At 40.2% G+C, this 27,673-nt stretch overlaps 1 protein-coding gene across 7 annotated transcripts in view; it reads left to right on the top strand.

The window, feature by feature from the left end:
• The window catches only part of LOC149084660 (disks large homolog 1-like), a 393,252-nt gene that overhangs the window by 129,709 nt on the left and 235,870 nt on the right, over window positions 1-27,673 (top strand). For all 7 annotated transcript variants that reach the window (XM_089235064.1, XM_089235062.1, XM_089235059.1 and 4 more), the window contains one exon: window positions 12,572-12,703. In XM_089235064.1, the coding sequence (XP_089091190.1) occupies window positions 12,572-12,703 (132 nt within the window). The remainder of the gene's footprint in view (window positions 1-12,571; window positions 12,704-27,673) is intronic.

Raw genomic sequence — 27,673 nt, 5'->3', positions numbered from 1 at the left:
TTAATGAAAGAATTCAAGAATTAATGAAAGAATTCAAGAATTAATGAAAGAATTCAAGAATTAATGAAAGAATTCAAGAATTAATGAAAGAATTCAAGAACTTTTTGGAAAGAAAGAATAAATTCAAGAATTAATGAAAGAATTCAAGAACTTTTTGGAAAGAAAGAATAAATTCAAGAATTAATGAAAGAATTCAAGAACTTTTTGGAAAGAAAGAATAAATTCAAGAATTAATGAAAGAATTCAAGAATTTATGGAAGAATTCAAGAATTAATAGAAGAATTCAAGAATTAATGAAAGAATTCAAAAATTAATGGAAGAATTCAAGAATTAATGAAAGAATTCAAGAATTAATGGAAGAATTCAAGAATTAATGAAAGAATTCAAAAATTAATGGAAGAATTCAAGAATTTATGGAAGAATTCAAGAATTAATGGAAGAATTCAAGAATTAATGAAAGAATTCAAAAATTAATGGAAGAATTCAAGAATTAATGAAAGAATTCAAGAATTAATGGAAGAATTCAAGAATTAATGAAAGAATTCAAAAATTAATGGAAGAATTAAAGAACTCATCAATGAAAGAATTCAAAAATTAATGGAAGAATTAAAGAACTCATCAATGAAAATATCCAAGAAATATGAAAAGAAAGAATTCATGAACTAACTATAAATGAAAGTAAGAAAAAAAAATTCAGAAATTAATGAAAGAACCAATTTCAGGATGGCCTAAAAATCAGTGTTTCCCAAAGTCGGTATCTTCCAGTGTTCCTCGAAGGCGGGCGACGGAACCGTCCCAGGAAGGAAGGACGGTAGAAGGTATGGGCATGATGTAGGATCCTATGGGTTTTGACTTGAATTGTGGGCGAGGGGAGAAGAAGGGAGCGATGAATTAAAACGTTTTGGAAGCTATGCTCTATAACAGTCAGTGCTCTCTCTCTCTTTTTTCCCAAATACTTTTGATCGTGGAACCGGAAATCACTGCGTATGCCACTGACCCCCCCCCCCCCATTTATAGCAGCAGGAAACTACAGCCATCTAACAGCGAGAATGTTCTCGAACGATGGAGGACATTCTATCCCGTACAAGTAAATGTTCGCGAGGACCCGGGTTCGAACCCTAAAGGCGCCACAATGATGGTCGGCTGAAGTTGGTTTTCTGTGGTTCCCAACTTCAAGACGCGATTGCGAGTGGATTTACCCGATAAGAAGTCTCGCCGCAAAGCTCAGCCAGTCCTACGACGTTACAAATATTCAACCACTACACTTTACCTCACAGCTCGAAAAATAGATGATACATGGCAACACTATAACAAACCCCGAGTAGTGTGGTGATAAGATGCTCATCTATCGCCGTGAAGTTCGCCGTCACGGTCCCAGGTTGAAACCCAGAAAAGAGTATAGATATTCCAAAATATGTGTAGATATTTTCCCTAACGAGCCCGAGGCGACCACCGATAGATGGCGCCTTCATTTCCAGCTTATACTCATTAATGGCCGCATATTGCAATATAGCAATATGGAGTTGGTGTTTGGTGAAGTAGTAGCACTCTATAACAAGCAATGCACGGAAAGATACTTCACGTTAGGTTCACAACACGAACACACACTCTAACATTTACCAATTCGTTAGAGGTTCCATGAGAGATTATAGATGAGGTGCATATGTGTTAGTTACTTACTAGTAGTGCGAGTGAATGTGATGCGATAGGAGTGCCACATACTGGATTGCCAAAGAAGTAAAACAAGTCACACCTCTTCACTCAGGTGTGAAGAGACGTAAGTAGTTTGGGGGGTCCTCGGGTCGCTTAAGTGAAATGGAATTGTGCAAGGAGCCACTCGAGTGGTCTAAAAATGTTCCGTGGGCCACTCGAGTGATCTATAACTGTGCTGCGGGGTTACTTCGGTGATCCAGAAATGTACCGCGGACCACTTAGGGGCCGTTCAAGTATTACGTAAGCAAATTTTTAGCCATTTTTGACCCCCTCCCATCCCACTTGTCAGCAAAATTTCGTCATCAGCTCTGCCCCTCTGAATCCTAACTCATATTTTCTATTTTCATAAAGGGTGATTGATGACGTAAGCATTATCCAACCCCCCCCCTTGTCATCAAAAGTCAGCAAATCGGAACCCCCCCCCCATCGATGATGACGTAATACTTGAACGGCCCAATAAGAGCCCCGAAACTGTGTCCGGAATCATTCATTCACCGCTATGGTGGTCGAGTAATCATAGTGACGGACTCGAATCGCGAGGTCCCGGGTTCAAACCCCACCGTCGCCACAGCGGTGGTCGGCTGAAGTTGGTTTTCTATGGTTCTCAACTTCGAGGCGCGAATGCGAGCCGATCTCCCCTTTAAAAAGTCTCGCCACAGAGAGCAACAGACCTACAAACAGTTCAAATGTAATTCAATCATAACACTTCACTTCTGCAATATAGATGGCGGCACTGAAAAATCAAACAACACTACATATGCACTCAGACTGTTATGTACACACACAGTTACTCTTCGGGCACAACTCACTAGGTACACTAAAGAGCCAAAAAAACTTCTACACCTCCCTCATATCGTGTAGGGAGCCCGCAGAAGTGCCGCAACACGACGTGGCATGGACTCGACTAATGTCTGAAGTAGTGCTGGAGGTAATTGACACCATGAATCCTGCAGGGCTGTCCATAAATCTGTAGGAGTAAGGGGGGGGGGAGAAGATCTCTTCTGAACAGCACGTTGCAAGGCATCCCAGATATGTTCACTAATGTTCATGTCTGGGGATTTAGGTGGCCAGCGGAAGTGTCTAAAGTCAGAAGAGTGTTCCTGGAGCCACTTTGTAGCAATTCTGGACGTGTGGGGTGTCGTATTGTCCAAGTCCATCGGAATGCACAATGGACATGAATGGGTGCAGGTGATCAGACAGGATGCTTACGTACCTGTCAGAGTCGTATCTAGACGTATCAGGGGTCCCATATCACGCCCACTGCACACGCCCCATACCATCGCAGAGCCTCCACCAGCTTGAACAGTCCCCTGTTGACATGTAGGGTCCATGGATTCATGAGGTTGTCTCCATACCCGTACACGTCCATCAGCTCGAAGCAATTGGAACCGAGACTCGTCAGACCAGGCAACGCGTTTCCAGTCCTCAACTGTCCAACGTCGGTGTTGTCGGGCCCAGGCGAGGCGTAAAGCTTTGTGTCGTGCAGTCATCAAGAGTGGGCCTTCGGCTCCGAAAGCCCATATCGATGATGTTTCGTTGAATGGTTCGCACGCTGACTCTTGTTGATGGCCCAGCATTGAAATCTGCAGTAATTGGCGGAAGGGTTGCACGTCTGTCACGTTTAATGATTCTCGTCAGTCGTCCCTTTCTTGCATGATCTTTTTCCGGCCGCAGCGATGTCGTAGATTTAATTTTTCACCGGATTCCCGATATTCGCGGTACACTCGTGAAATGGTCGTACGTGAAAATCCAAATTTCCTCGCTACCTCGGAGATGCTATGTCCCATCTCTCGTGCGCCGACTATAACACCACGTTCAAACTCACTTAAATCTCGATAACCTGCCATTGTAGCAGCAGTAACCGATCTAACAACTATGCCCGACACTTGTTGTGTTATATAGGCGTTGTCGACCGCAGCGCCGTACTCTGATTGGTTCCATATCTCTCTCTATTTGCATACGCATGCCTGATCAGTTTTTTTGGCTCTTCAGTTTAGTAAATCGCCCATAAATGGCGATAGACCTGAGTTGTGTTCGGTTTGAAGGAAAAGTCAAGAATCATTCATGTGATCCGTAAACACACTGCGGGTTACTTAAGTGATCTGGGAATGTCCCGCGGGCCACTTTAGTGATGTAGAATTGCACCGCGTGTGACTTGAGTGCATTACTTCATTTTCACAAGATTATGTTTCAGGTCACTGGCAACATCAGATGACTCCGAGGGTTATTGGTTGAGCATGTACGCTCTGTTATAATGAAGTTCAGATAACGAATCTTATCAATCACGGCAAAAACATCAAATAAGACGGATAATTTATCTCCTGACGTCACATTAATGGAATGACGTAGCGCGACGTTTCACCGAGGCTTCGATATCCAATTAATTCCGAACATTTCTCAGTGATTTCTAAAAATATTTATCACTAGCTAATCCGGCACTGTGCCTGAGTTTTTCTCACATACTGGCAGCATATAACAAGTGACGAGCCATTGTAAAGTGATAAAAGTACCTGAAACGCATTGTTAGAGAAGCCACGGTGGTCTACAAAGCAATGACAGAGTGCGCAAGAAAATAATAGTTTTATGATTAAAATAAGCTTTTCCTGGGGAACTGCAAATCTGCAGCATTTTAAATCTAAGAAATGCTATAATCCTAAGTCCTTTAATCGACCACGCGGTCGATTAAAGTCACCAATAGTGGTCACCATGATGAAAGAGATGTAGACCATTTATTAAGAAAATAGGTCTGGCGCACTATTTAACTGTTTCACGGTGATCTAAGTAAGCATTCCGAAGGTAATTTTTCAGGCCTATGAATCATTATAGCCCAACAGAGATTTTCCGCCCATTTTCGGAATTTGTCCAGCTTTAAAGGTAGCCCATCGTTCGGGACGGCTCCTATTTAGTGTATATGTAAAAATTGGCGGAGATCGATGTGAAATTGTCGATTTGTAGACATAACAAAGACGCAGACCCACACGTGATCAATTTTATATACAGGGTGCCTCATAAGTTCGTAAATCATAAAAAAAATTGGAGAAATCGGTGTATTTGAACGCGGTTTACGGAAACGTTATTTGTAAGAAAGTTTGTATTTTTAAATTTAGAGAAAAATTAGAATTTTTGTCGCTAGAGAGCACTACTCGAAAGTAAATCACTGGAAATATGCAAATCAGTCCTATAAAATTCAGGGTGTGGGGGGGGGGGCGGGTACATCTGATTTCTGAATTTTTCTGTTACTGGCGCTTCTCTAAGGTTATCATTGTGACGTTGACATATTGGTGAATAAAGCACCATTGGTGAAGTTTTTACCTTATTGACCAATCGAAGGTTTTATGAACATTTTGAACACAGAAGAGGTTGAGGAAAGGTTGAATTCCAATCACTATCACTTCTACTTAACCGTAGCGTGCAAGCCGTTCACATTCCTCTACGGAGTTTCTAACGAATCGGTAATTTGAACGTGTATGTATATGCGTGGCCCTAAAGTATTTATGTTGTCACCAACACCAGACCAACTGTGATCCCCGTTCTGTCCCCCTACGGGATATTAGCTGGTCCTTCCCAGGAGACGTGGACCACGGTGGAAAAGTTCAACGACATTCAAGACCAGCAAACCACCCACAAGCCAACCAGCAGCAGGGCCCCTCATATAACTTCACTCCCCCCCCCCCACCCCACACACACACACACATTTAAGTTGTCAGAGTTATACGCTTCTTTCGTGTTCTTGCTGGTGCTGTCACCTGCCTTCTGTATTTCGAGGTGAAGATGGTATAACTTTTTCGCAAACCGCATTCAAACATACCGAGTTTTTATGAGTTTCCGAACTATTTACCAATTTATGGGACACCCTGTGTTTGTGTCGTCAGAGTTATGCTTGTCTCGTGTGATACCGGTGCGGCAATCTGTCTGCCACATTTTGAAGTGCAAATGGCATATGGCTGAATTTCCGTGTTGTGCCATCCACACATATACTTACATTCTCTGTAAAGCAAAAATGGGAGATATCCAATTCTTATCTAGTAAAAAAAAAATAATCTAAAATATCGGCCACAGCTGCCACATGATCGGATCTCGGTATCTTCTGTACTCGACACTGTCGTAACTACACCTTACCATTTCCTCCAATTTTTGGTGTCATCTTTTTCCCTTTCCAAGGATTCTTTTATACTTTTCTTGAACCCGTAAGTACATTTGAAATATTGCACCGAAATTCTATTTTATATATATATATATATATATTTAGTGTGGGTGGGGGGGGGGCAGGGAGATCTCCGCATCCTCTTTTCCTCGAGGAAATACCATTTCCTAGCGTACGTAGTAGCGAGCAATTTTATGTACATACATACAATACAGGAACTTCAAAATGGGGGGAGAGAGAAAAAAACGTACAAAAAAAAATTTTTTTTTCCATATATATTTACACAACGAAATAGCTAAACAGGATTTATTTTTCCCGGAGAAAAAGGAGTCCCGTTTCTTTCCTTTTTTTGTGTGTGTGTGAGTGTGTCCGAAACTTTATTTAGTTTCCTCAGACAATGGCGTACTGAGAAAGGGGGCGGGGGGGGGGGGGCGAGGAAAGCAGTGATTTCGAGATATACATAAATAAAGAAATCGCGAATCGACGACGAAGAAGTCATCCATTTTTCTTGGTTATTTCTGGGACCCGTTTTTCCCGGAAAGAAGAAAAAGGAATGAAAAAAAAAAATATTTCTTTTATTTCACTTTAGAAAAAACGAAGATATATATTTTTTTTCGATTTTTTCAGAAGAAAAACAAAATCCCTCTTTTTTCCGTAACAGAAGCCGAAAGGAGAGGATATTTCGAGGAAAAAGAGGGGGGCGAGAAAATGCTTTCTTTCTCTACCTACCTACCTCTATTTCTTGTATATTTTTATATTATTTGATGTATTTGTTAGGTATATATTTGTTGCTGTAGTGTTTGTTTCCCTTACGTGTGCAACTTGTTGCGGAGAAAACGAATTTACAGGCTGTATGTTTTCTGGGAGGGGAAGGGGCAGCGTGGGGGGATAATGACAGTAGTAATTATCTTGCAATTTGGTTTTGGTGATAGTTATGAATTTTAGATGACGTTCTGGACAAAGAGGGTTTAAAACAATGCTCCAGTTGATTTGGAGCAATGATTTCGAAAACAACGATTCTCAAACGATGATTTAAAGGATAATGAATTCCAAACTGGTTGAAGAATAATGAATTCCAAACTGATTTCGAGAGTAAATTTTAAACGATGATTTAAAGAGTAATGAATTCCAAACTGATTTCGAGAATAGATTTTAAACGATGATTTAAAGAGTAATGAATTCCAAACTGATTTCGAGAATAGATTTTAAACGATGATTTAAAGAGTAATGAATTCCAAACTGATTTCGAGAGTAAATTTTAAACGATGATTTAAAGAGTAATGAATTCCAAACTGATTTCGAGAATAGATTTTAAACGATGATTTAAAGAGTAATGAATTCCAAACTGATTTCGAGAATAGATTTTAAACAATGATTTAAAGAGTAATGAATTCCAAACTGATTTCGAGAATAGATTTTAAACGATGATTTAAAGAGTAATGAATTCCAAACTGATTTCGAGACTAGATTTTAAACGATGATTTAAAGAGTAATGAATTCCAAACTGATTTCGAGAGTAAATTTTAAACGATGATTTAAAGAGTAATGAATTCCAAACTGATTTCGAGAATAGATTTTAAACGATGATTTAAAGAGTAATGAATTCCAAACTGATTTCGAGAATAGATTTTAAACGATGATTTAAAAAGTAATGAATTCCAAACTGATTTCGAGAATAGATTTTAAACGATGATTTAAAGAGTAATGAATTCCAAACTGATTTCGAGAGTAAATTTTAAACGATGATTTAAAGAGTAATGAATTCCAAACTGATTTCGAGAATAGATTTTAAACGATGATTTAAAGAGTAATGAATTCCAAACTGATTTCGAGAATAGATTTTAAACGATGATTTAAAGAGTAATGAATTCCAAACTGATTTCGAGAGTAAATTTTAAACGATGATTTAAAGAGTAATGAATTCCAAACTGATTTCGAGAATAGATTTTAAACGATGATTTAAAGAGTAATGAATTCCAAACTGATTTCGGGAGTAAATTCTAAACGATGATTTAAAGAGTAATGAATTCCAAACTGATTTCGAGAGTAAATTCTAAACGATGATTTGAAGAGTAATGAATTCCAAACTGATTTCGAGAGTAAATTCTAAACGATGATTTGAAGAGTAATGAATTCCAAACTGATTTCGAGAGTAAATTCTAAACGGTGATTTGAAGAGTAATGAATTCCAAACTGATTTCGAGAGTAAATTCTAAACGATGATTTAAAGAGTAATGAATTCCAGACTGATTTCGAGAATAGATTTTAAACGATGATTTAAAGAGTAATGAATTCCAAACTGATTTCGAGAATAAATTTTAAACGATGATTTAAAGAATAATGAATTCCAAACTGATTTCGAGAAGAATAATAAACTTTGGACAATGATTTCGAGGACAACAAACTTTGAACAATGATTTGACTTTTAAAAAATGGTGTTGAGAACAATAAATTTTTAGACAATGATTTGGAAAATAGAGGAACAATATATAAATTTTAAACAATGTTCTCTTGAGAACAACGGCTCTTTGACAATTCTCTGAAAAAAAATTGATGTTCAAGAATGTCATTAAAGTTGTCTCAAATGATAATCTCGACGACAGTTTATCGTCCTTTGTTTATGAGAATACTGTTTGAAATCAATGTTTTGTGGACGAAAACGTTTGTGGACATTTTTGAGGATGAAAACAATAAAATTCAAACAATGGTTTCGTGAACAAATAAATTTAAACAATGGAATTCATATAATTCAAACAATGAATTTGATGATAATATAATTCAAACAATGAATTTGATGATATAATTCAAACAATGAATTTGTTGATAATATAATTCAAACAATGAATTTGATGATAATATAATTCAAACAATGAATTTATGATAATATAATTCAAACAATGAATTTTATAATATAATTCAAACAATGAATTTATAATAATATAATTCAAACAATGAATTTTATAATATAATTCAAACAATGGTTTCGGGAACAATGAAATTTAAACAATGGTTTCGTGAACAATGAAATTCAAACAATGGTTTCGTGAATAATAAAATTCAAACAATGAATTTGATATAATTCAAACTATGATTTCATGAACAATAAAATTCAAACTGATTTCATGAACAATAAAATTCAAACTGATTTCATGAACAATAAAATTCAAACTATGATTTCATGGACAATAAAATTCAAACAATGGTTTCCGAAACAATGAATTTAAAACAATGAGTTCGCCGAAGTAGATATTCCACAAAAATTCAGAATTGGCGGTCACGATTTTGATTTTGCCGAGAAGATCCTATAAGGTCACACTATTTCCATTAAAATAGTGTTTCTCAACGTTTTTGAAATTAAAAACCCGTAAAATTCATACAAACAATTTAACGGACCACTTGTATCCCGTATTAAGGGACATTCCAGTAATTTTCGTTTTTCCGATTTTTTTAATCGATACATCTTTGAATTTGTAATATTTACTGAAGTCGTGAATACGCACACGCAGCGTTTTCATAATATAAATTATATTATAATCACAGCGAAAATTATAAATATTTCATCTTGCATATTTGTCACGTTTAGTGTTTCGTCCCCAATTTTTTTGGAATTTTCATTACGATCGGTCATTTTGCCTAATTATGACAATGTTTTTGATGACAATTGGCAAGGTCCCGTATTCCACATTATTATTTAGGATCGAAGACTGCCGGTTTTTTTTTTTGTCAATGAAATATGGTCATAAGATCATTTGAATATTTTTGAGATTCCTTTTTTTGTTTACTGTGATTTGTAGAGCAAGAGCCCTTTACTTTCACACCCTTCAGCAATTTTAGCAGTAATTAGCAAATTGCATTTAAAGCATATATGCATAGTGAACCAGAGTATGAAAGTAATTTTGTTAGAACCCATATGAATATTACTAAGCGGGCCATTTAAGTATTACGTAAGCAGATTTTCAGCCATTTTTGACCCCTTCCCAGCAAAACACTGACCCCCCTCCCCCTGTCAGCAAAATTTCGTCAGCAGCTTGGAATATTTGAGATCTTTAAAAAGGGGTGGTTGATGACGTAAGCAACCTTCAAACCCCCCCTCCCCCCTTGTCATCAAAAGTCAGCAAATCCGGAACCCCCCCCCCCCCCCTCGATGCTGACGTAATACTTGAACGACCCCCTAATATCAATTACAACAAATGAATAATTGTATCAAGTCTACCTGCGGATCACCTACCCATGGCCCACGTTCATAGGTTGAGAAACGCTTCAAAAGGATATCTGGATTTAATGGCGAGCTACAAGCACCGAGACATTGGCGAAGTGCAAAATCAAATTCTCACTGAAACATGGAACCGGCAATTCCGAATGTTCGTCGAAAAATTTAGAAAGTGATAAAGAAAATATCCTAAAACGCCTTTAATGTGGAAAAGTATGGGGGGGGGGGGAACTGCAAATTTCACCAAAATCCCGCATCCGGGTCTCCTGGTTGTTACTGACCATGACCAACAGCATCTCTTTAAGTACAAGTCAGACATCGCTTACGTCATTTCTAGCTTATATAAATACACTAGATTGGATGAATATATAATGCATGCGCTGTACGAAGAGCGTTCGGCTTCGAAGAATGGAAACGGACATTTCCCTCCAGGACACCGCCGCGACATGTCATTGTGACAAACGCATACAAACACACACACACCGTCGGGAAACGAGATGACAGAATTCATTCGGGGGAGCGCGTTCCAGCGGTCCCCGGGAATTAATGGACTTTTGCGACTGGAGCTGGCAAGCGGAAAATACTTTCCTCAACACCGATCCATATTCGAGGGGCTCCCCCAAAACGCTACACAGAATTAGCGGATTCCAAATTTCCCAGTGTATTGCTCATGTAATTGAAAAACCCATTTGTGTTAATGATAGCGGTTACAATAATAATAATGATGGCAAAACTCATTTTCACTGGTATACACACACACGCAAGGATGACGAGTGTTACTCGGTCCTTTTAGAGCCGACGGGAAACGTATCGACTCGAAGTTTGTATTTTACATACTGTATTACAGTGGTTCTCAACCAGGAGCCATATGGCTCTCTTGCGATCCTGGGGAGACACGGGTGAAAAACAGATGGAAAAGGAGCCACGGCAAGCTGTGGAGCTGTCCAAAGAGAGCTGTGAAGAAATAAAGTTTTCAACTGATACATTGTGGGGAAAAAAACGTGCCTACCTTCAGAATTCAGCAGAGCTGTCCATAGAACCAGGACCATAACCCATTGGCCATGTGGCTATGGTCCGGGGCATCGTATCCATTGGCCCCCGCATGATGTGATCTGGGACTAATATTTCCGAATGTTAGTATGCAAATATGTAAGCTGTTACTTCCAGCTAAGTGTGGGGAGGGGGGGGGGAGTCTAAAACAAGGGGGGGCTGAACCTTTTGGTTAATTCGGGCCATTTCATTGGTTTTGCAACGTATCGCGGGCCGCGTGACTTATCTGGAAAAGTGCCTCGAGCCACTCAGGTGATCTGAAAATATGCCACGGGCCGCTTTATTCATCTGGAAATGTGTCGCAGGCAAATTAAGTGATTTGGAAGAGTGCCAAGAGCTTCTTAAATAAGATCTGTAAATGTGCTGCGAGTCACTCAAGTGATCTCGAAGCGTGCCGCTGCCCATTCGAGTGATCTAGAAACATCCAGCCACTTGACTAATCTGCAAATATACCGCGTACCCTTTATTATCTAATTAATTGAACTGAAGGTGTACCGCTGGTTCGCTCAAGTGATTTGGTGATGTGCTTGGGGGTCACTTGAGTGATCTGAGTACGTGCCGTAGACAGCTTAAATGATTTGATAAATAATCTTCCGTGAGCCCATTTAAGTGGTTTGGTTATTTGTCGTGCGTTGAGCATATATGCTCTAGAACAGTGGTTCTCAACCGGTGCTCCGCGAAGCACTCAGGGCTCCTTGTGCACTCTCCAGGGGCTCCGCGGCCGCTTGAAGAAAATAAAAAAAAATTAAATTTAAAAAAATGATTGTAAATATTTTTAAATATTAAAAATAAATAGGTAAGTTTGATGAATAATTGAAAAAATTAGCCTACGGGGGCTCCCCGCCATAGAAATTTTTTGCTTGAAAGGGTTCCGCGAGTCAAAAAAGGTTCCGAACCGCTGCTCTAGAATATCACTTTGCTCGGGGACCCATGATGTTCAGACGGCCATGCATGAAACCCCCACGAGAAAGATGCTCACTGATCTCTAGCCTAGGATAGGCGCGAATCCAGGATAAGGGGCCGTTCAAGTACTACGTCATCATCGATGGGGGGAGGGGGGTTTCCGATTTGCTGACTTTTGATGACAAGGGGGGAAAGGGGTTTGGATAATGATGCTTACGTCATCAACCACCCTTTATGAAAATATGAGTTAGGATTCAGAGGGGAAGAGCTGATGACGAAATTTTGCTGACAGGGGGGGGGGGAGGGTCAAAAATTTCTAAAAATTTGCTTACGTAATACTTGAACGACCCCTAATGTGTTGTGAATGTATAGCAGGGAAGGTCTCGCTGTTGCCTGAGGAGGGAGGGGGAGGATGGATAAGACGGTGGGGCACGTGGTCCAAAAGAGGAACCATTGACTGAAAAAGAATGAGAAACGCTACTGTATTGTATTCATCTATGTATATTACATTCCGCCTCGTTTCTGATTGGACGTAATTTGGTGTCTTGCAGAAGTATCGCTACGACGAGGAAGAACCTACACCGCTCAAGGATCTTTCTAGTCTAGATGGTCTTCCGAGGACTCTGCTGCAGAAACGCACTTCCGATCAGTTCGTGCCAAGTCTTCCCGAATCTCCCAGGAGGGTGAGTACACCTATGCTCTTTCATATTCATGGAATGGTGTTTTAAAATTACTCCGAGAGGAGAAATTAGACTTAACTAGCTTTCTTCGCAAATTTTGTGGGAAGGGGGGAGGTTGAGCCTCCCCCTTAGAGGGCCGGGGGCTCGTGATCGTATGAATTAAAATACTGTTAAAACACAATTAAATCAATTCGAAGCGAGTCGAGAGAAAATAGCTTTTAAGTAATTATCAGATTACCTTTAGATGCATATAAAATTCATACATTTGTACTGAGTTTCTGACGGCAATTATTATAATTTCTTAGGAAGATCTCGATTAACGTTAAAAAACTTATTTACCAGGCCTGAATTAGAAAAATGATATTCACTACATTGGAGATCTATTACATGTCTGTTGCGGATCGTCGAGTCAGGGGCTGCTGCGAAGTACACACCGAAGATTCCCAGTTTCCATCCTGAAGACTCGGGGGAGTCCCGATTTCTCGTAGTTACAACATCTACATATGGGTCGCGTGCTTAATTAATTTCAGGCATCATTTTTACCCTTAATTAGTGATTAACGTTTAAGCATGATTTCTGGAGCCGAGGTGAAGCAGACCTCTCTCATTCGCAGCCGGAACCAGAAGGAGAGAAAAGTTGCCCCGAACCTATATATTCTAGAAACCTTGCTCCGAACAAGCTGCTCCAAAAACAGGTTTTTTCTCGCTGGACGGGTTTGGCGTCGTGTTGGCGACGGAATGAAGGCGCCAACTGTCCTTGGCGAAACGCTCACAACACTCCCCTAACACAAGCTGCTCCAAAAACAGGTTTTTTTCCTTGCTGGACGTGTTTGGCGGCGTGTTGGCGACGGAATGAAGGCGCCAACTGTCCTTGGCGAAACGCTCACAACACAAAAGTTAGTCCCAAGTGGTTCTGCTTGAATCGATATACATGTACATAACCGGTTTCTCTTCCATGGGTGTTGTATAATCATTAGGTTAATACTAAACCGCACAGAACATTCCTGCGAAGTACTTGGTAGTTCATGCCCATGAGTTGAATTTTTGTAGTATGCGTGTTGGAGATTAGAAGTCCTGCCATCTGTCTACTAGTAGTGATCTGAAAGATCAGGAGGCTGCTGAGACCTTAAGGTTGTGGTTCTAAAACTATTTTTGGATTTGTTATAGCGGTGATGCTTTATTTTATTTTCTTCTAATTTGCGGTCTACACGTTTTTACGAACTAATCTTTTATTCCCAAATAATATGCAGTAAAACCCCCTCTTAACGGACACCTGTCAGATAGGGGTCATCCCTCTTTTACCGCCAAATAATATTTCGCTCTTGTATAATAAAAATTTGATACCGTTGATATTAATGCTGGCCACCTCCCCCCTTTATGGATGAATTTTTTTTTGTTCCGCGGTGGCCGCAAAAGTACTGTACTATTCTTTTAAATACCTTTCCCATTTACGAACTATATTTTACGTTCGTATAGGTATGTAAAAACGAGCGTCGACTGTATTTTAATGAATGACCACCTCACTGATGGGGCGACGGGTCCCGAGTCAAACAGGTTTTCTCTGAATCACTGAAGATTCCTTCATTTTGAATTTTTGCCATTTCGTGTGTTTTGTCGGATAACCATTAGATCGATTCTTTTACCGCTAAAATCACGTTTTCTACAAAAGTCGAAGGGGCGCGCACACACAAAAACAACGTTTCTATTGGGTTTTCGTGTCTTCATCAAACGCAGAGGTTGCGATTTTCTTGAATGAAAAGCCATTTATGACTTAGATTTTTGTTGGATTGGATTTTAAATTTATTGGCGCAAAGACCAATTTGGTCAAACTGCGCCATTAAGTTTTTATTTCATCAGTTTAACTGTTTTCACGGACATGATGGCTTTTGTACCGACTGATGACCCGTTTTCACTCACCGTGTCATCACGCCTTGGCAAGAAAAGGGTTTTTGTTTCACTTACTAATGCAAGCGGATTATTTTTCGCATCGGGTGATAAGAGTCGCAATTTCACGGATTCTTATTCTTCTTCTGGACGCAAATGGGTAAAATTAGGGGGAAACGGATAATTTTTTTCGACATTGAATGCATGCATTTTCTTTCGACATTTTTTTTTTTAGTGTGTCCCTCTATGAATGATGAATAGAATCAATGTTAATAGAGGAATCTCAACAGAGAACATCGCCTTTTCCCACATCATTTTAGTTCGACGGAAATGAGCTGTGTATCTCAGAAACGAAATCTTCTCTTCTAAGGAAAATGCCAACAAAAAGACAACTGTACAGATATCTAGATGAGAGCACCTCGTTAAACATTACGGTCATTTAGCAAGTAAAAAAACCAAGCCAGGGAAGAGTCGAGTCGAAAGTGCCGTTCATAATCACATTAAGAGCACCCCCATTCGGCAACCCTCACGTACGCTATAACCCACATCAACACGATACTAATTATCCGATGCAACTTGAATATAGTTTAGTTAAGCAGGGACCGATACTAGTGACCGGCGGCACAGTTCTAGAACACTTAAGCTGCCCGCGGTGTGGTTCCACTTCATTCAAGTTACCCGCGGTACATTTCGAGATCACTTTCGTGGACCCTGGAACATTTCCAGGCGGTACATTTGCAGATCATTCAAGTGACCGGCGACACAGTTCCACATCACTCAAGTAACCGATGACACATTCATTCATTCAAACCGAGCACAACTCCGGTCTATCGCCATAGGCAATTTTAACCGATGACACAGTTACACATCACTCAAGTAGCCCATGACACGTATTCGGATGATTCGAATGATTTGCGGAAAATTTGCAGGTCACTCACGCGACTGGCGACACAGTTCCACATCACTTAAGTGACCTTTAAAACATTGCCAGGTGACTTAAATTAAGTGACCCTTTAAGGCACATTCGCAGATCACTCACAGTTACAGAGCGCTTAAGCTGCCCGCGGTGCAGTTCCACATCACTTAAATGGCCCGTGACACTTTTTCAAAACTAATTAAGTTGCCCACACTCTCCTAAAGGTTTGATTCCTTGGTTTATCGTATCGGTCCAGTGTGAACCCGGCCTTATATCTCGCAGGTACGGAATCGGACGTAAGCATCGAGCATTCTTGGAAGCTTCAGTAAACACCGAGGTGTGCTCACGAGCAATAGATTGAAGATATCTGCCATGAGGTTATTGTCTGTGTTTCACGATACCCTCTTGAAACGTGTCTCCGGAGCATGTTGAGGAGTTGTAAAGCAAAAAAGCCATCGTCACCGACATTGATCACATTTCCTCATAACGTCTCATCCATCCATCAATCCATGCCGGATGATGACCCATGATAGTGAATTGAATAATGACAATTTAGCCGCCGAACATGGGAATCAAGCCCTCATGGTTAATGTATGAGACATTTCATGGAACCGGATAGACTACGATATCACCCCATTTCCCACTTAATACGATGAATTCCTGTGATGGCTGCGTGAATGCGCCTCTCGTATAATTCATCTCGCGCGTGTGTGTGTGGCATCTGGTCTTTCATTATATCGAATAATGAGTGGGGAATCGAGCCTATCATTCGACGCTGATGACGAATAAATACGTCTTTATGACTTACTTCGACGCGGTTTTGCGTTCTGTTAGCCTGAGCCGGCGAATCGGGGCGGATTCTCAAGCCATAATTTCGACCTATGAGTGAGTTTTGGTCGACGATGGAATGGATAACAAAATTGTGAAGAAAATATAACTCTTACGAGAATTTCATCCAGTAAATCAATGATATGCATTTTTTGCAATCCAGGTTTTCAAAAGGTGGTCTGTAGATCTACGGGGACCAATGATTGGTTGCTTAGAGCTTCCGGATGAATGCGTTTTAGAACAAAGCAGAAATTATGGATGATCTAAACCAGGGGGTCTCCAACGTAAAAGCTATCGCGGAGCCATTGAGGGGTACGAGACTATTCCGTGGAACCCTTCATGGGTATGAGACTATTCCGTGCAACCATTGATGGGTATGAGACTATTCCGTGGAAACCCTTGGTTGGCAGCGCTTCTAGAAGTGTACGTCGCGGCTCCTAAGGGGGCATCGCCAACCTTTGTCACAGGCGTCATGGAGAGCTGGGGATATTGATTTCTGTGTACATTTATGCTTTGAAGTGGTTCTTTTTATATGGGGAAAATATCTATAAAACTACTCTGGGGGAGCCCCTTCCCCCTGCCCTCTCCTAGTTGCGGCCCTGTCCATGCCTACCCTGGGCTAGAGTTCAATGAGCTTTATTCTTGTGGGGTGGGGATTATGCATGGCCGTCTCAACATTATGGGTGACCCATGATGGGTTACCTGGGCAAAGTAATGTTCTGTGGTCCTATGACTTACAAGGGAAGGGTCTCAAGGTGACGTCTTCAGAAGGTTTTGAAAAAAGTTATCACTGATTTTGCTCTCTTAAATTTATGTACAGAAATACAAAATAAAATCTGGCGAAATTATTATGGGTCACTAAAAAAATGAGAGAAGTTTAATATTTTGAACGCCAATAGAGGCCAAGAATTATTGTGAAAATCCCGTAACCCAGTGTTGAAATGACGTCATTCAAACAACACATGATCAAGTACAGCACAGCGGCTAGTTTTTTTTGGCCTTATCTGCTTCTGGGTTAGATGAATATACTTGAATTTTTTCATAATTTTTTTAAGGGCGACACCTTTGGACCCTATCCTTGTCAAAGGCAAAGCTCCTGAAGTCTTTGGTACATTCTGTGTTTGACGGGGGGGGGGGGGGGGGGGGAGGGAGGGGAAGGGAGAGGATGATAGTTCCTCGAGTATATGTTCCTGTGTCTAGTAAGGTCAGTGATTCTCTACATATAGTACGCGTATCCCTAAGGCGATGTTTCTCAAACTGTGCGCCGCGGCTCTTAGGGGTATGATCAACGTTTGTCAAGGGAGTTTCGAGTGAGCTGTCCATATTGATGTGGACCTATTCAATGTCGTGAAGGGTTTTTTTTTTCGGGACTGCTGTGAAAAGCCGTGGATAAAGGAAAAGCATGGGCGTAGATACGGGGGTAGTGCCCCCCCCCCCCAGCATCAGAGGTGGAGTCGACTGATCTAACGTGTATATGTATGTATGAATTGGTATCATCACAATCGTGCCCCCCCCCCAGCAATAATGAACGTGCCCCCCCCCCCAGACTTCCAAGTCTATCTCCGCCTATGAGGCAAAGCAGCCGCGAGATGGAAAAGTTTGAGAACCACTGCCCTAAGAATACGCGGAAATTATTCAGCAAGGATAAGAAAATGAGTGGAGTTAAAAAAAACAGTGTAAAACATTGAGCAAGCTTCCTATACATTTATCCCCCACCCCCCGAAAGTATACTTACCTATCACTTTTAGTAGTATGGGAGCGGCGGTGATATGTCGGATGGAAATTCTTCGGAATGTTGGATTGCCGTTTCGGTTAATAAGTAAGTGGTGAGAGAGCCCCTAAGCATTTCTTAAAAGATACGCAATCCTTCTTAGCTTACGAAGAGCGTACGATATACAGGGTGGGCAAAAAGTCCGTAAAATTTTAAAAATTCACAAAAACCGGAAAAATGACCGAAATGGAAAATGGTTTGCAGGGTTAGCATCGCTAGGCCGCGGGAATTTTTTTGACAGGAAAAAAAAAAACCAACTAAAAACAGCTGATAGGTGGCGCTGACACAAGTCAAAGAAAAGATACGCGAATAACGAATAGAATGCCCCCATAGCAATATGTGTTCCACATGACCACCACCACAGGGGCTAACACATCGCAGGCGAGTCACAAATCCAGCAACGGCAGAGTGCAGCAGGTCCACATACACGATTTACAACGGTCAACTGATTGTGGATTAGGAGCGCAAGTTCTTATATCTGTCTAATTTGCGCATTTCCACCGAATTCGCTCGTACCAGTGCCACCTATTGGCTTTTTTTGAGTTATATTTTTTCCCTGTCTTAAAAACATTCCCGTGACCTAGCGATGCTAACCCTGCAAACCGTTTTTTATTTTTCCGGTTTTCATTCATTTTTAACGCTTCTACGGAGTAGAAGCTAAAAAAGCTTTTTAAAGTTTCTATGGACTTTTTGCCCACCCTGTACTTGAATTTCTATGAGATGTCTCGCTCACGTGTTTTCTAGCATATTCGATTTAGCTCTTCCTGGTGCCTAAACCTATTTACCAATCTACCTAGGCTCTGTTTTCAAAAGTTGCAATTTATTGAATTTATGTTTTTCAAGACACTTTAGCATGCAGTTGATAGCGGATTTATATGGTAGCCTTCGAAAGCGTTAGTCGTTGTGCGAAGTACCGAAAATTATTGCCGCCATCTTGTCTACCATTAATCTTTCTTCAATTATTCTTTCGGGGAGGGGAGGTTTATAATCTTTTTCAAATTTTGTAGCGGGATTTGTGCTGGGGCGGGTTTAAGTATCTAGAGGCCAAGTGCTTTGGGTATGTTTACATTGGATGAACGCAGGTGTCATGGAGTAAGAGAGAGAGAGCCATTCTGGAGATCGAAGTGTTCAAAATTTTCAACGGGATGGATAGGATGGACCATGAATTATTAGTACACAGTCAATCGACTGCTTTTACCAGGGGACACCAGTATCGATTGGTAAGGGAAAATTCTAGGTTATGGTATCGCAGGGAATTTTTCTCTAATAGGGTTGTTAATAAATGGAATATCTTACCCCCGGAGGTAGTAAATTGTAACACAATTGACACGTTCAAAAAGAAATACGATAAACATGTTGGGGTAAATCGAGAAGCTATCCATTCTTAGAATAAGACAACCATAAGTGTTCTTTATGGGCACTGTATAATATTTCATCATGTATATATATTGTTTTAATTGCATTTCTAATTGGGTTGTTGTATTTTTGAAATATATGACATCCATATTTGTTATAGTGATCTTTTTCTCAGTCACCTCGTTGGGCATTTTGGTTGTTGTGGCCTTGTATTTGTGTTTGTATTGAAAACAGTTTGCTGCATTCTAAAATATTTTTGCCTATCTATCAATGTGCTCAGACACCCTTGCATGACAGTTGTACGTTAACACCCGAGAACGACTAGCAAAATTACTACTACGATGTTATAATGGAGAAAAAGCCATTGGGAAATAAATTGGCACACTAGTGCCCACCGCGAAAAACTGCAAGTACGTCCCCAGGCAATGGTACTCCACAATATCTTCTGTATGCAGGGCACCACAATGAAAGGACTGTCGGGGCTAGACGACCGAGACTTCTCTACACTGAGCCGTAACTAAATACCCTTTCAGCCCGGGCAAACATCCCCCCCCCCGAATGTAGTTTTAAATACGTCTTCAAAGGGAGAATTCAACTTCCAATGATTCTTCTCCTGTGATCCAGGGCACCAAACGCGCGTGCACTTCCTCTTATCTTGGGGTCTGTCAAAACCCTAAGCCTGTCGGTTCTATGTCTTGGGCAGAATTTAAAGCTATTGCTTTGTTAAGAAGTCAAAATGTGATTCAACGTAATACAAGTACTTTTATTCCGTTTTGCGGCTGCACCCTTCGTATCTGGGAAACCTAGACGTGTGACATCATCATATTGAACCGAATTAAATTCAATGTCGGTGGTATAAGAGCCCCACAAGTTCAACCACATCTATAAAATACCGTGAAGGGGGAGAGGGCGTATGGAATACGTGACCGTCACCCCAGCTTGGGCTTTCGCATCTAAGAGCAACAGACGTGCACAAATTACAACGATTCCAGATTCACGTCCTCGGGCGCTTCAGCACCAACGTTCTTCCGCCTCACCGATCCGCATAAAGATTTTAAGGGGTCGTCCATGTATTACCACATCGCGAAACTACTTCGAAAACAAGAAAGGTCGTGTCACCAACATCTGAGAGAGATCTCCAATTATGATGCTCGCGAGTTTCTGAAACCTCTAAGGCCTAAAAACATCCTCCATTCAAAAATGTGTGTGCGTTTGTGTACATATACACATATTTTGTAAATATTCAAACATTCATAGTTCATCCTTCAAGACAATGTTTAAGACAGTCTCACGAACGTAGACATCAAATGTGTGACGAACTGGTGGATAAGGCAATTTTCTGAAACAAAGTGTTATATTTATTTTCTCATTGCTCCCCCTTCTAATATTATCATTTTATGCCCATGTACTGTTGCGTTACCCCAAGATGAAGGGGAATAGGGCTCTTTTGAGCTCGGCGCTCTGTATAACGGTCACTCATTCTTCAACATCTTGAAGAGTTCAATTATCATGCACTCTTCAACCACATCCATAAAACTGGGAAATAGAGACAATCTAGTAGGATATAAAATGTAAGTTGATAATTGATCATTAAAATTTACTTCAAAAGCGAGCAAAAGATTGAAAGATTGAGTAAGAAAATAATAAATGCAAGAAAAACTAATAAATTATTATTTTTTACCTTAATGTATATATATATATATATATATATATATATATATAGAAAAATTAGCACTAGTTGTACCTAGTCAGTACCTTTCTCAATTATCCTATGCGTAGGGTTACTATCCGTCTTCCTTTTTCGCCGTCATTTCAAGCGTCCTCCTACAATTTCCAAAAAAACCGTCCTTTCGTTCCCCTTTTCAGGTTTCCGGAATCATTTCTGTCTTTTACCAGGGATTTTTACCAGGTAAATTTTTTTTTACCAGGTGAATTTTTTTTTTACCAGGCATATTTTTTTTCCACTCTGAAACATATATCTCTTCATTTTCATGAGTGTCTCCCCCCCCCCATGGCCCCCTACATCCTGGAGTGGGTCCCCTGGTCAGACTTTTTACGGGCCCCTTCTGTAGTTAATTTATAGCGTTAATTAGCGTTAAATTAGCGGCCCCCCACCCCTTTGTGGGGGGCCATGTCTCCCCCCCCCCCACACACACACATTTTTACACGCTTTGACCAACGCCCTTGAAATTCCCAGACGAATTCCAGTTGCCTCCAAGCAGTGCAGATGTCATTTTAAACATGGCTCAGCTTGCAGTAAGATAACATGAAAAAGACAGTAGGAAAAACAGCTGTGAAAGAAGAAACCGCAATGTCCATTTTAAAAAAGGCCACCCTCTTTGCTCCAGGCAAAGTAATAAATTTAATTCATTTAAAGCGAGGGGAGAGGAATCGTTATTTTTTCCTTTTTTGCCCCCAACTCAATGTCTTTGCTAAACATATGTCGAAATCGCCAGACGTTTTAAGACTATTGTATAGCTAGCTCTTTATGCATACGAGCGTATGCATTTCTGTCTTTATCATGGCCTCCACATTCTGGAGCGGGGAACTGTGGTGGGCCCCCAGACTTTCCACGGGCCCCTCTGCAGTGAATTCATAGCGTGAAAAAACAAAAAATGAAGACCCCGGGCCCCAGGGCTGGAGCGCCGTCAGTCTCCACTCTTGTGGGGGAAGCCATGGTATTATTGCACAAAAATGCATAAAATTGAAGAATTTCAGAATATGTGCATATTTCCTTCACATTTATCAACATTTTTAAACATAATCAACATCACTGATCGACTCCATCATCCTGGGCTGAAATAAGGACAAAGTTTCCGGTAAATTTATTGACGATTTATCATATTTTCCAATACGAGCTTGGGGATTGCACATAATCACCGGTAAATTTGAAAAAGATAATAATTAAATTTACGTAAATGATTGGTAAATATGCATAATAGCCCGTGATTGCGCATAATAACCGTGGTTTATCAAATTTCCGTAACATATATAGCTGTTCTGTTTTAGTTGGGGAAGAATTATTGCGGTGGTGGGGTTTCCTCGTTTGGAAGAAAAGTGGTGCCATCCATCTGTTGCGGAAATTTGGGAGAATGACGTCATCAAGGGTTCCCGCGCAGACCTTTTTAAGATTTCGAAACTGGTAACCTTACCAAGGCATAAATTAGAGCGGCCAATTGTCGGAGAACGCTAAGCATAATTTTGTTTTGAACATTATCTGAAACGATACTCAACAGTATAAGTGACGTATGAACAGCAATTTGGTGTTCGATCGAAAGTGAACTTTAAGGGTTATAATTCCGGAGCACGCAAAAAATCTTTTTACGTTCGCGAGCGATGAGATTAGAACATAGTTTCCCAACCTTTTTTGTCCCGTCGCCCCCTTCTTCAGGAATTTTTTTCTCCCACCGCAATCCAACCCATAGGATCCTATGTTATACCCGTAGCTTCTACCGTCCCCCTGGAAAATTCTATCGCCCACGTTGGGAATCACTGGATTAGAATGTTGCGTAAGGTTGGCAGATTCCAAAACATGGAAATGAGGACTCAACGTACGCGTACACTTAGTGATGTAACTTGCATTTGTTCGCAACAGATGGCGCCACGGTTCCAACGAAGAACAATGAAACAATGAATGCTGTACAATCAAAACGGAACCGCTTTTTATTATAACCATATGTTAAGGAACTTTCTCTAGATTATATATAGATTAGATATTTTTCTGCCATATTTTTGGCCAATGTGATATTTTGTTACTTTAAGATGAAGGGAATGGGATTTTTTTGAGCTCGGTGTTTTCTGGGTAAAGCTTAACTGGGGCGGCATTTCTGTTGGGGAAGGGGTTGCTTTATAACAGAGATTATTTATTGAAGGATCAGGCTTTGAGTGTCGTTTCACCCAGTGGCGTTAGAGCCGGGGGTGCTACGGCCCTCGATCACCACTAGAGGAATGCAATTTTTGGCACCTGTCCGAGCACGCCAGAATGGATTCACGAATGAAAACTTCCTTCATAGACCTCGACAGGAGCATGCACAGGTTCAAAACAATTCCGACGCCCTTGCCTTCACTAATTTTGCTTACCTCGGAATGGAAGAAGGAAGAGGTACTCCCACTTTCCAGGGCTATCTTAACTTATAAGCCAGGCCCGTCATTCGGGGGGGGGGGCAGGGGGCCGCTTTGAAAATACACTACAAATAGTAAATATATATGCGTACCTTTAGTACATGCTCTTTGCCCCCCCCCCGGCAAAAGTTGAAATGACGGTCCTGTTTGCCCACCCGAGCTACGAACCTCCTGGATTAAGGATCTTTCCCGAGTAGCGAGCACTGCCTCTATCCATCATCAAACGAGGAGCAATCGTTACGGCATCTTTGATATACATAGTTTATGCCTGAGATCTGCATTAATTGTAATCTTTGAATCTTGTGAATACAATTTTTATAGGGTGGTTAATTGAAGCTTTTGATCAAGTGCTCGCGAGCATGAAACCGGGAACGAGCATCGAGCATTTTTTATGCTTCGAGCAGCACCATGGTGCTCGTGAGCAACAGGTTGAAGAGTGAGTTTCCTTCAGACGTTTTTTTCATTCTGAAGCTGTACACGAGTGTTATGCTCAAGAACTTCTCTTGTGTAGCATTAGATACGCATGTTTGCTCATTATCATAACGCTGTGGGCTTATTCTTGAAATAAACGAATGAAAGAAAATAATCGAAACATCGATTCGTGGAAAATCCCTTATCATTCAGTTACTTTCAGGACGTAACTTGAACACACGACTAAGTATATCGCCTATATCTTCCTGTGCCTTCATGAACTGTAGTTTTTACCAAAGTTGCTCTATATAATTTGCTATTAAATTATGAAAAATAAAATAGAAACGCTGTATTTTGCGCATGCGTATTTAAAACTCATTTCCTTCAAAAATGCTCACATCTTATGAAATCTATATATATAAAATTGATTTTCTGTGTGTGTGTATGTTCTCTATACAAATCTACAATTTTAGATCGATCGTCGCCAAATTTTGCATATATACGAAATGGGACCCGACTTGAACGATAGGCTACTTTAAAATTTCGTCAGACCAGGGCAAATGCCCCAAATGGGCAAAAAACTGTCCGGCAACAATGGTTTTTGGGCCTCAACAATCACTTTCCGAACGTTTACTTTGGTTACCGTGGTTCCCTAGCAATGTGTTTCAGACGTGTATATGCCTTTACAACGGTTTGTCACTTCTTTAATCCTGTTAGTATATGTATGATAGTTTATGCCTTTATAATGGTTTGCCACATTTTCAATATACTCTCAGTAATGAGGCTTTTTGAATAGACGTCATAATCATCATCAGCATCACTTTGAGAGTCAGGAAAAAGGTGATCCTCATAGAAATCAGTGCTAAAATTGTCGATTTTACTGTAGAAATGCGGAAATTAGTGGGATTTTCCGCCCCATCAATAATTTTAAAAACTGTATTGAATTCTCGATTTTTGAAGTATTCAGTTCGCTTAGAGATATACGAAGCCCAGGAGATTAAATGTGAAGTAATTACCCGAACCTATACTTTTGAGTTGGATATTCGAGCAATATCATTGATTTCATTTATATCTTCTCAAGTATGAAAATTAATGTCCCCATATTGTCTCTTTCGATATTTATTTGCATAAATTCATGTGGGTTAGGATATTTTAAAATTAGTTATGAGCCCGTGAAAAGGGCATCGAAAAAATTCCACAGCTTTAACTAAGGATTTTTGGAAGCTTGAACAGACAGATGGATAACTTGAAGTTCCGGGGGTGGGGGGGGGGATCGAAATACCTAGCGCCCCTTAAAAAAAGAAAAAAAAATATTCATTTCTACGTTTCTGCGTAAATCTAGATTTGTTTATTTCATGAATCGCGCAGGTCGCCATATTGGTTAACTTGGACACGGTTTGTATGTCCCTCAAAGAAAGAGGGAGATATCACGTGATCCAAAAAAGCCTCATTGAAGAAAACCCGGGCAGCGCCGGGTATTATAGCTAGTCTATATATATAAAATTGATTTTCTGTCTGTCTGTGTGTGTGTGTGTTCTCTATACAAATCTACAATTTTAGATCGATCGTCGCCAAATTTTGCATATATACCAAATGGGACCCGACTTGAACGATAGGCTACTTTAAAATTTCGTCAGACCAGGGCAAATGCCCCAAATGGGTAAAAAACTGTCCGGCAACAATGGTTTTTGGGCCTCAACAATCACTTTCCGAACGTTTACTTTGGTTACCGTGGTTCCTTAGCAATGCGTTTCAGACGTGTATATGTCTTTACAATGGTTTGTCACTTCTTTAATGCTGCCAGTTATGTATAATAGTTTACGCCTTTATAATGGTTTGCCACATTTTCAATACTCTCAGTAATGAGGCTTTTTGAATAGACGTCATAATCATCACCATCATCGCTTTGAGGGTCAGGAAAAGGGTGATCCTCATAGAAATCAGTATTAAAATTGCCGATTTAACTGCATAAATACGGAAATTTAGGGGGGGGGGGTTTCCTGCCACATCAATAATTTTAAAAATTAAATTGAATTCTCGATTTTTTAAATATTGAATTCGCTTGGAGATACGAAGCCCAGAAAATTAAGTATGAAGTAATTAGCCGGATCTACTTTTGAGTTGGATATTCGAGCAATATCATTGATTTCAACTTTTTATTTATATCTTCTCAAGCCTGAAAATTAATGTCTCCGTATTGTCTTTTGATATTTATTTGCATAAATTCATCTAGTTTAGGATGTTTTTAAAATTAGTTTTGGGCCCCGTAAAGTGCATCGAAAAAATTTTTGGAAGCTCAAACAGGCAGAAATAGATAACTTGAAGTTCAGGGGGAGGGAATCGAAATACCTTACACCCATAAAAAAAAGGGGGGGGGGACTATTCATTTCTACGTTTCTTTAAATGAGGATTTGTTTCTTTCATGAGTCGCGCAGGACGTCGCCATATTGGTTAACTTAGACACGGTTTGCATGTCCCTCAAAGAAAGAGGGAGATATCGCATGATCCAAAAAGCCTCATTGAAGAAAACCCGGGCAGCGCAGGGTATTGTAGCTAGTATTCAATAATTTCGTTTGAAATTTCAAGTACAGCAGTGTAATTTTTTACTTTCCCAAGTTATCTGTAAGCTTCCTAGAATTTGGTTTAAAACTCCACTTGTCATAAGCGAAAAAACTGCGATGAAAATTGGAGTGTTTAGAAGAAACATCCATATCTTCGTGAAAATACGTGAAATTTTTCCAAAATGTACGCGAACATTGAAAATAACATTAATTATTAATTATTGCAATTATTACAATTAATTATTGCATTTATTTATCACTAATTATCACAATTAATTATTACGTTCATTTATCACTAATTATCATATTTTGATTTGCCATATCCATCATCTTTCGCAATCGAGAATTTTTCATCAATTTTAGCTATAGTTGGCAACTTTACATGCTTTTGATAATATTTTTTTTTTCTTGTCTTCAAATGGCAACTTTACAAACGTTTTGCTTTTTGTTTTTGTGAATGGTAACTTTACTTGCCTTAATAACTTCTTTTTGTTAATGTACCATACTTTCAGGAAAGAAGTATGGTTACCCTAGAGGTATTTATTGTGTTGCGTGTATTGATACTTTCGCGGGGCCTCAATGGAACTTCGTGCCGGGCCGCATGCGGTCCACGGACCGGAAGTTCTGCACTCCTGTTCTACTAGAATTGTTCCATTCTCGAAAACGGAAACGAATTCGGAACTTTCACAAAAATTTACGTTTTACTTCGGGATGGCGTTATGCGTGAAAACCTCTCATGATTTTGCTCATATGATAAGGAAAAACTGTTTCTACTGCAGATAGGCTTAACACGGGGGAGCCCTCTCCCCCACCCCACCAACGTCAATGAAAGAGCTGACTGATCCGATACGTATGTATATGTCAAATTGGCATCATCATCCCCTTTTCCCCCTCCTTTCATGTCTATGTGATTCTAGGGGCTCTACCGGCCCCCCATGCTTATAAAGGACAATCCGAGCGAAAATGACGTTTAGCGATAGCGATTACTATACTATAAGCAGTGCCGTAACTAGGCACGTGCAGCAGGTGCACCCGCACAGGACCCACTTGGGGGGGGGATGACCCAAGAATGGGCCAGAAGGGTCCTAAATGCGAATTCTTGCACAGAGCACAGGAATGGCTAGT

This window comes from Pholcus phalangioides, unplaced genomic scaffold (genome assembly GCF_987345545.1).
Source record: "Pholcus phalangioides strain wild (caught in Gottingen) unplaced genomic scaffold, Ppha-v1.0 ptg000008l_1, whole genome shotgun sequence".
NCBI classification, from domain to species: domain Eukaryota; kingdom Metazoa; phylum Arthropoda; class Arachnida; order Araneae; family Pholcidae; genus Pholcus; species Pholcus phalangioides.
The sequence above is the reverse complement of the archived record's forward strand: the minus strand, read 5'-3'. Positions and strand labels throughout refer to the sequence as shown.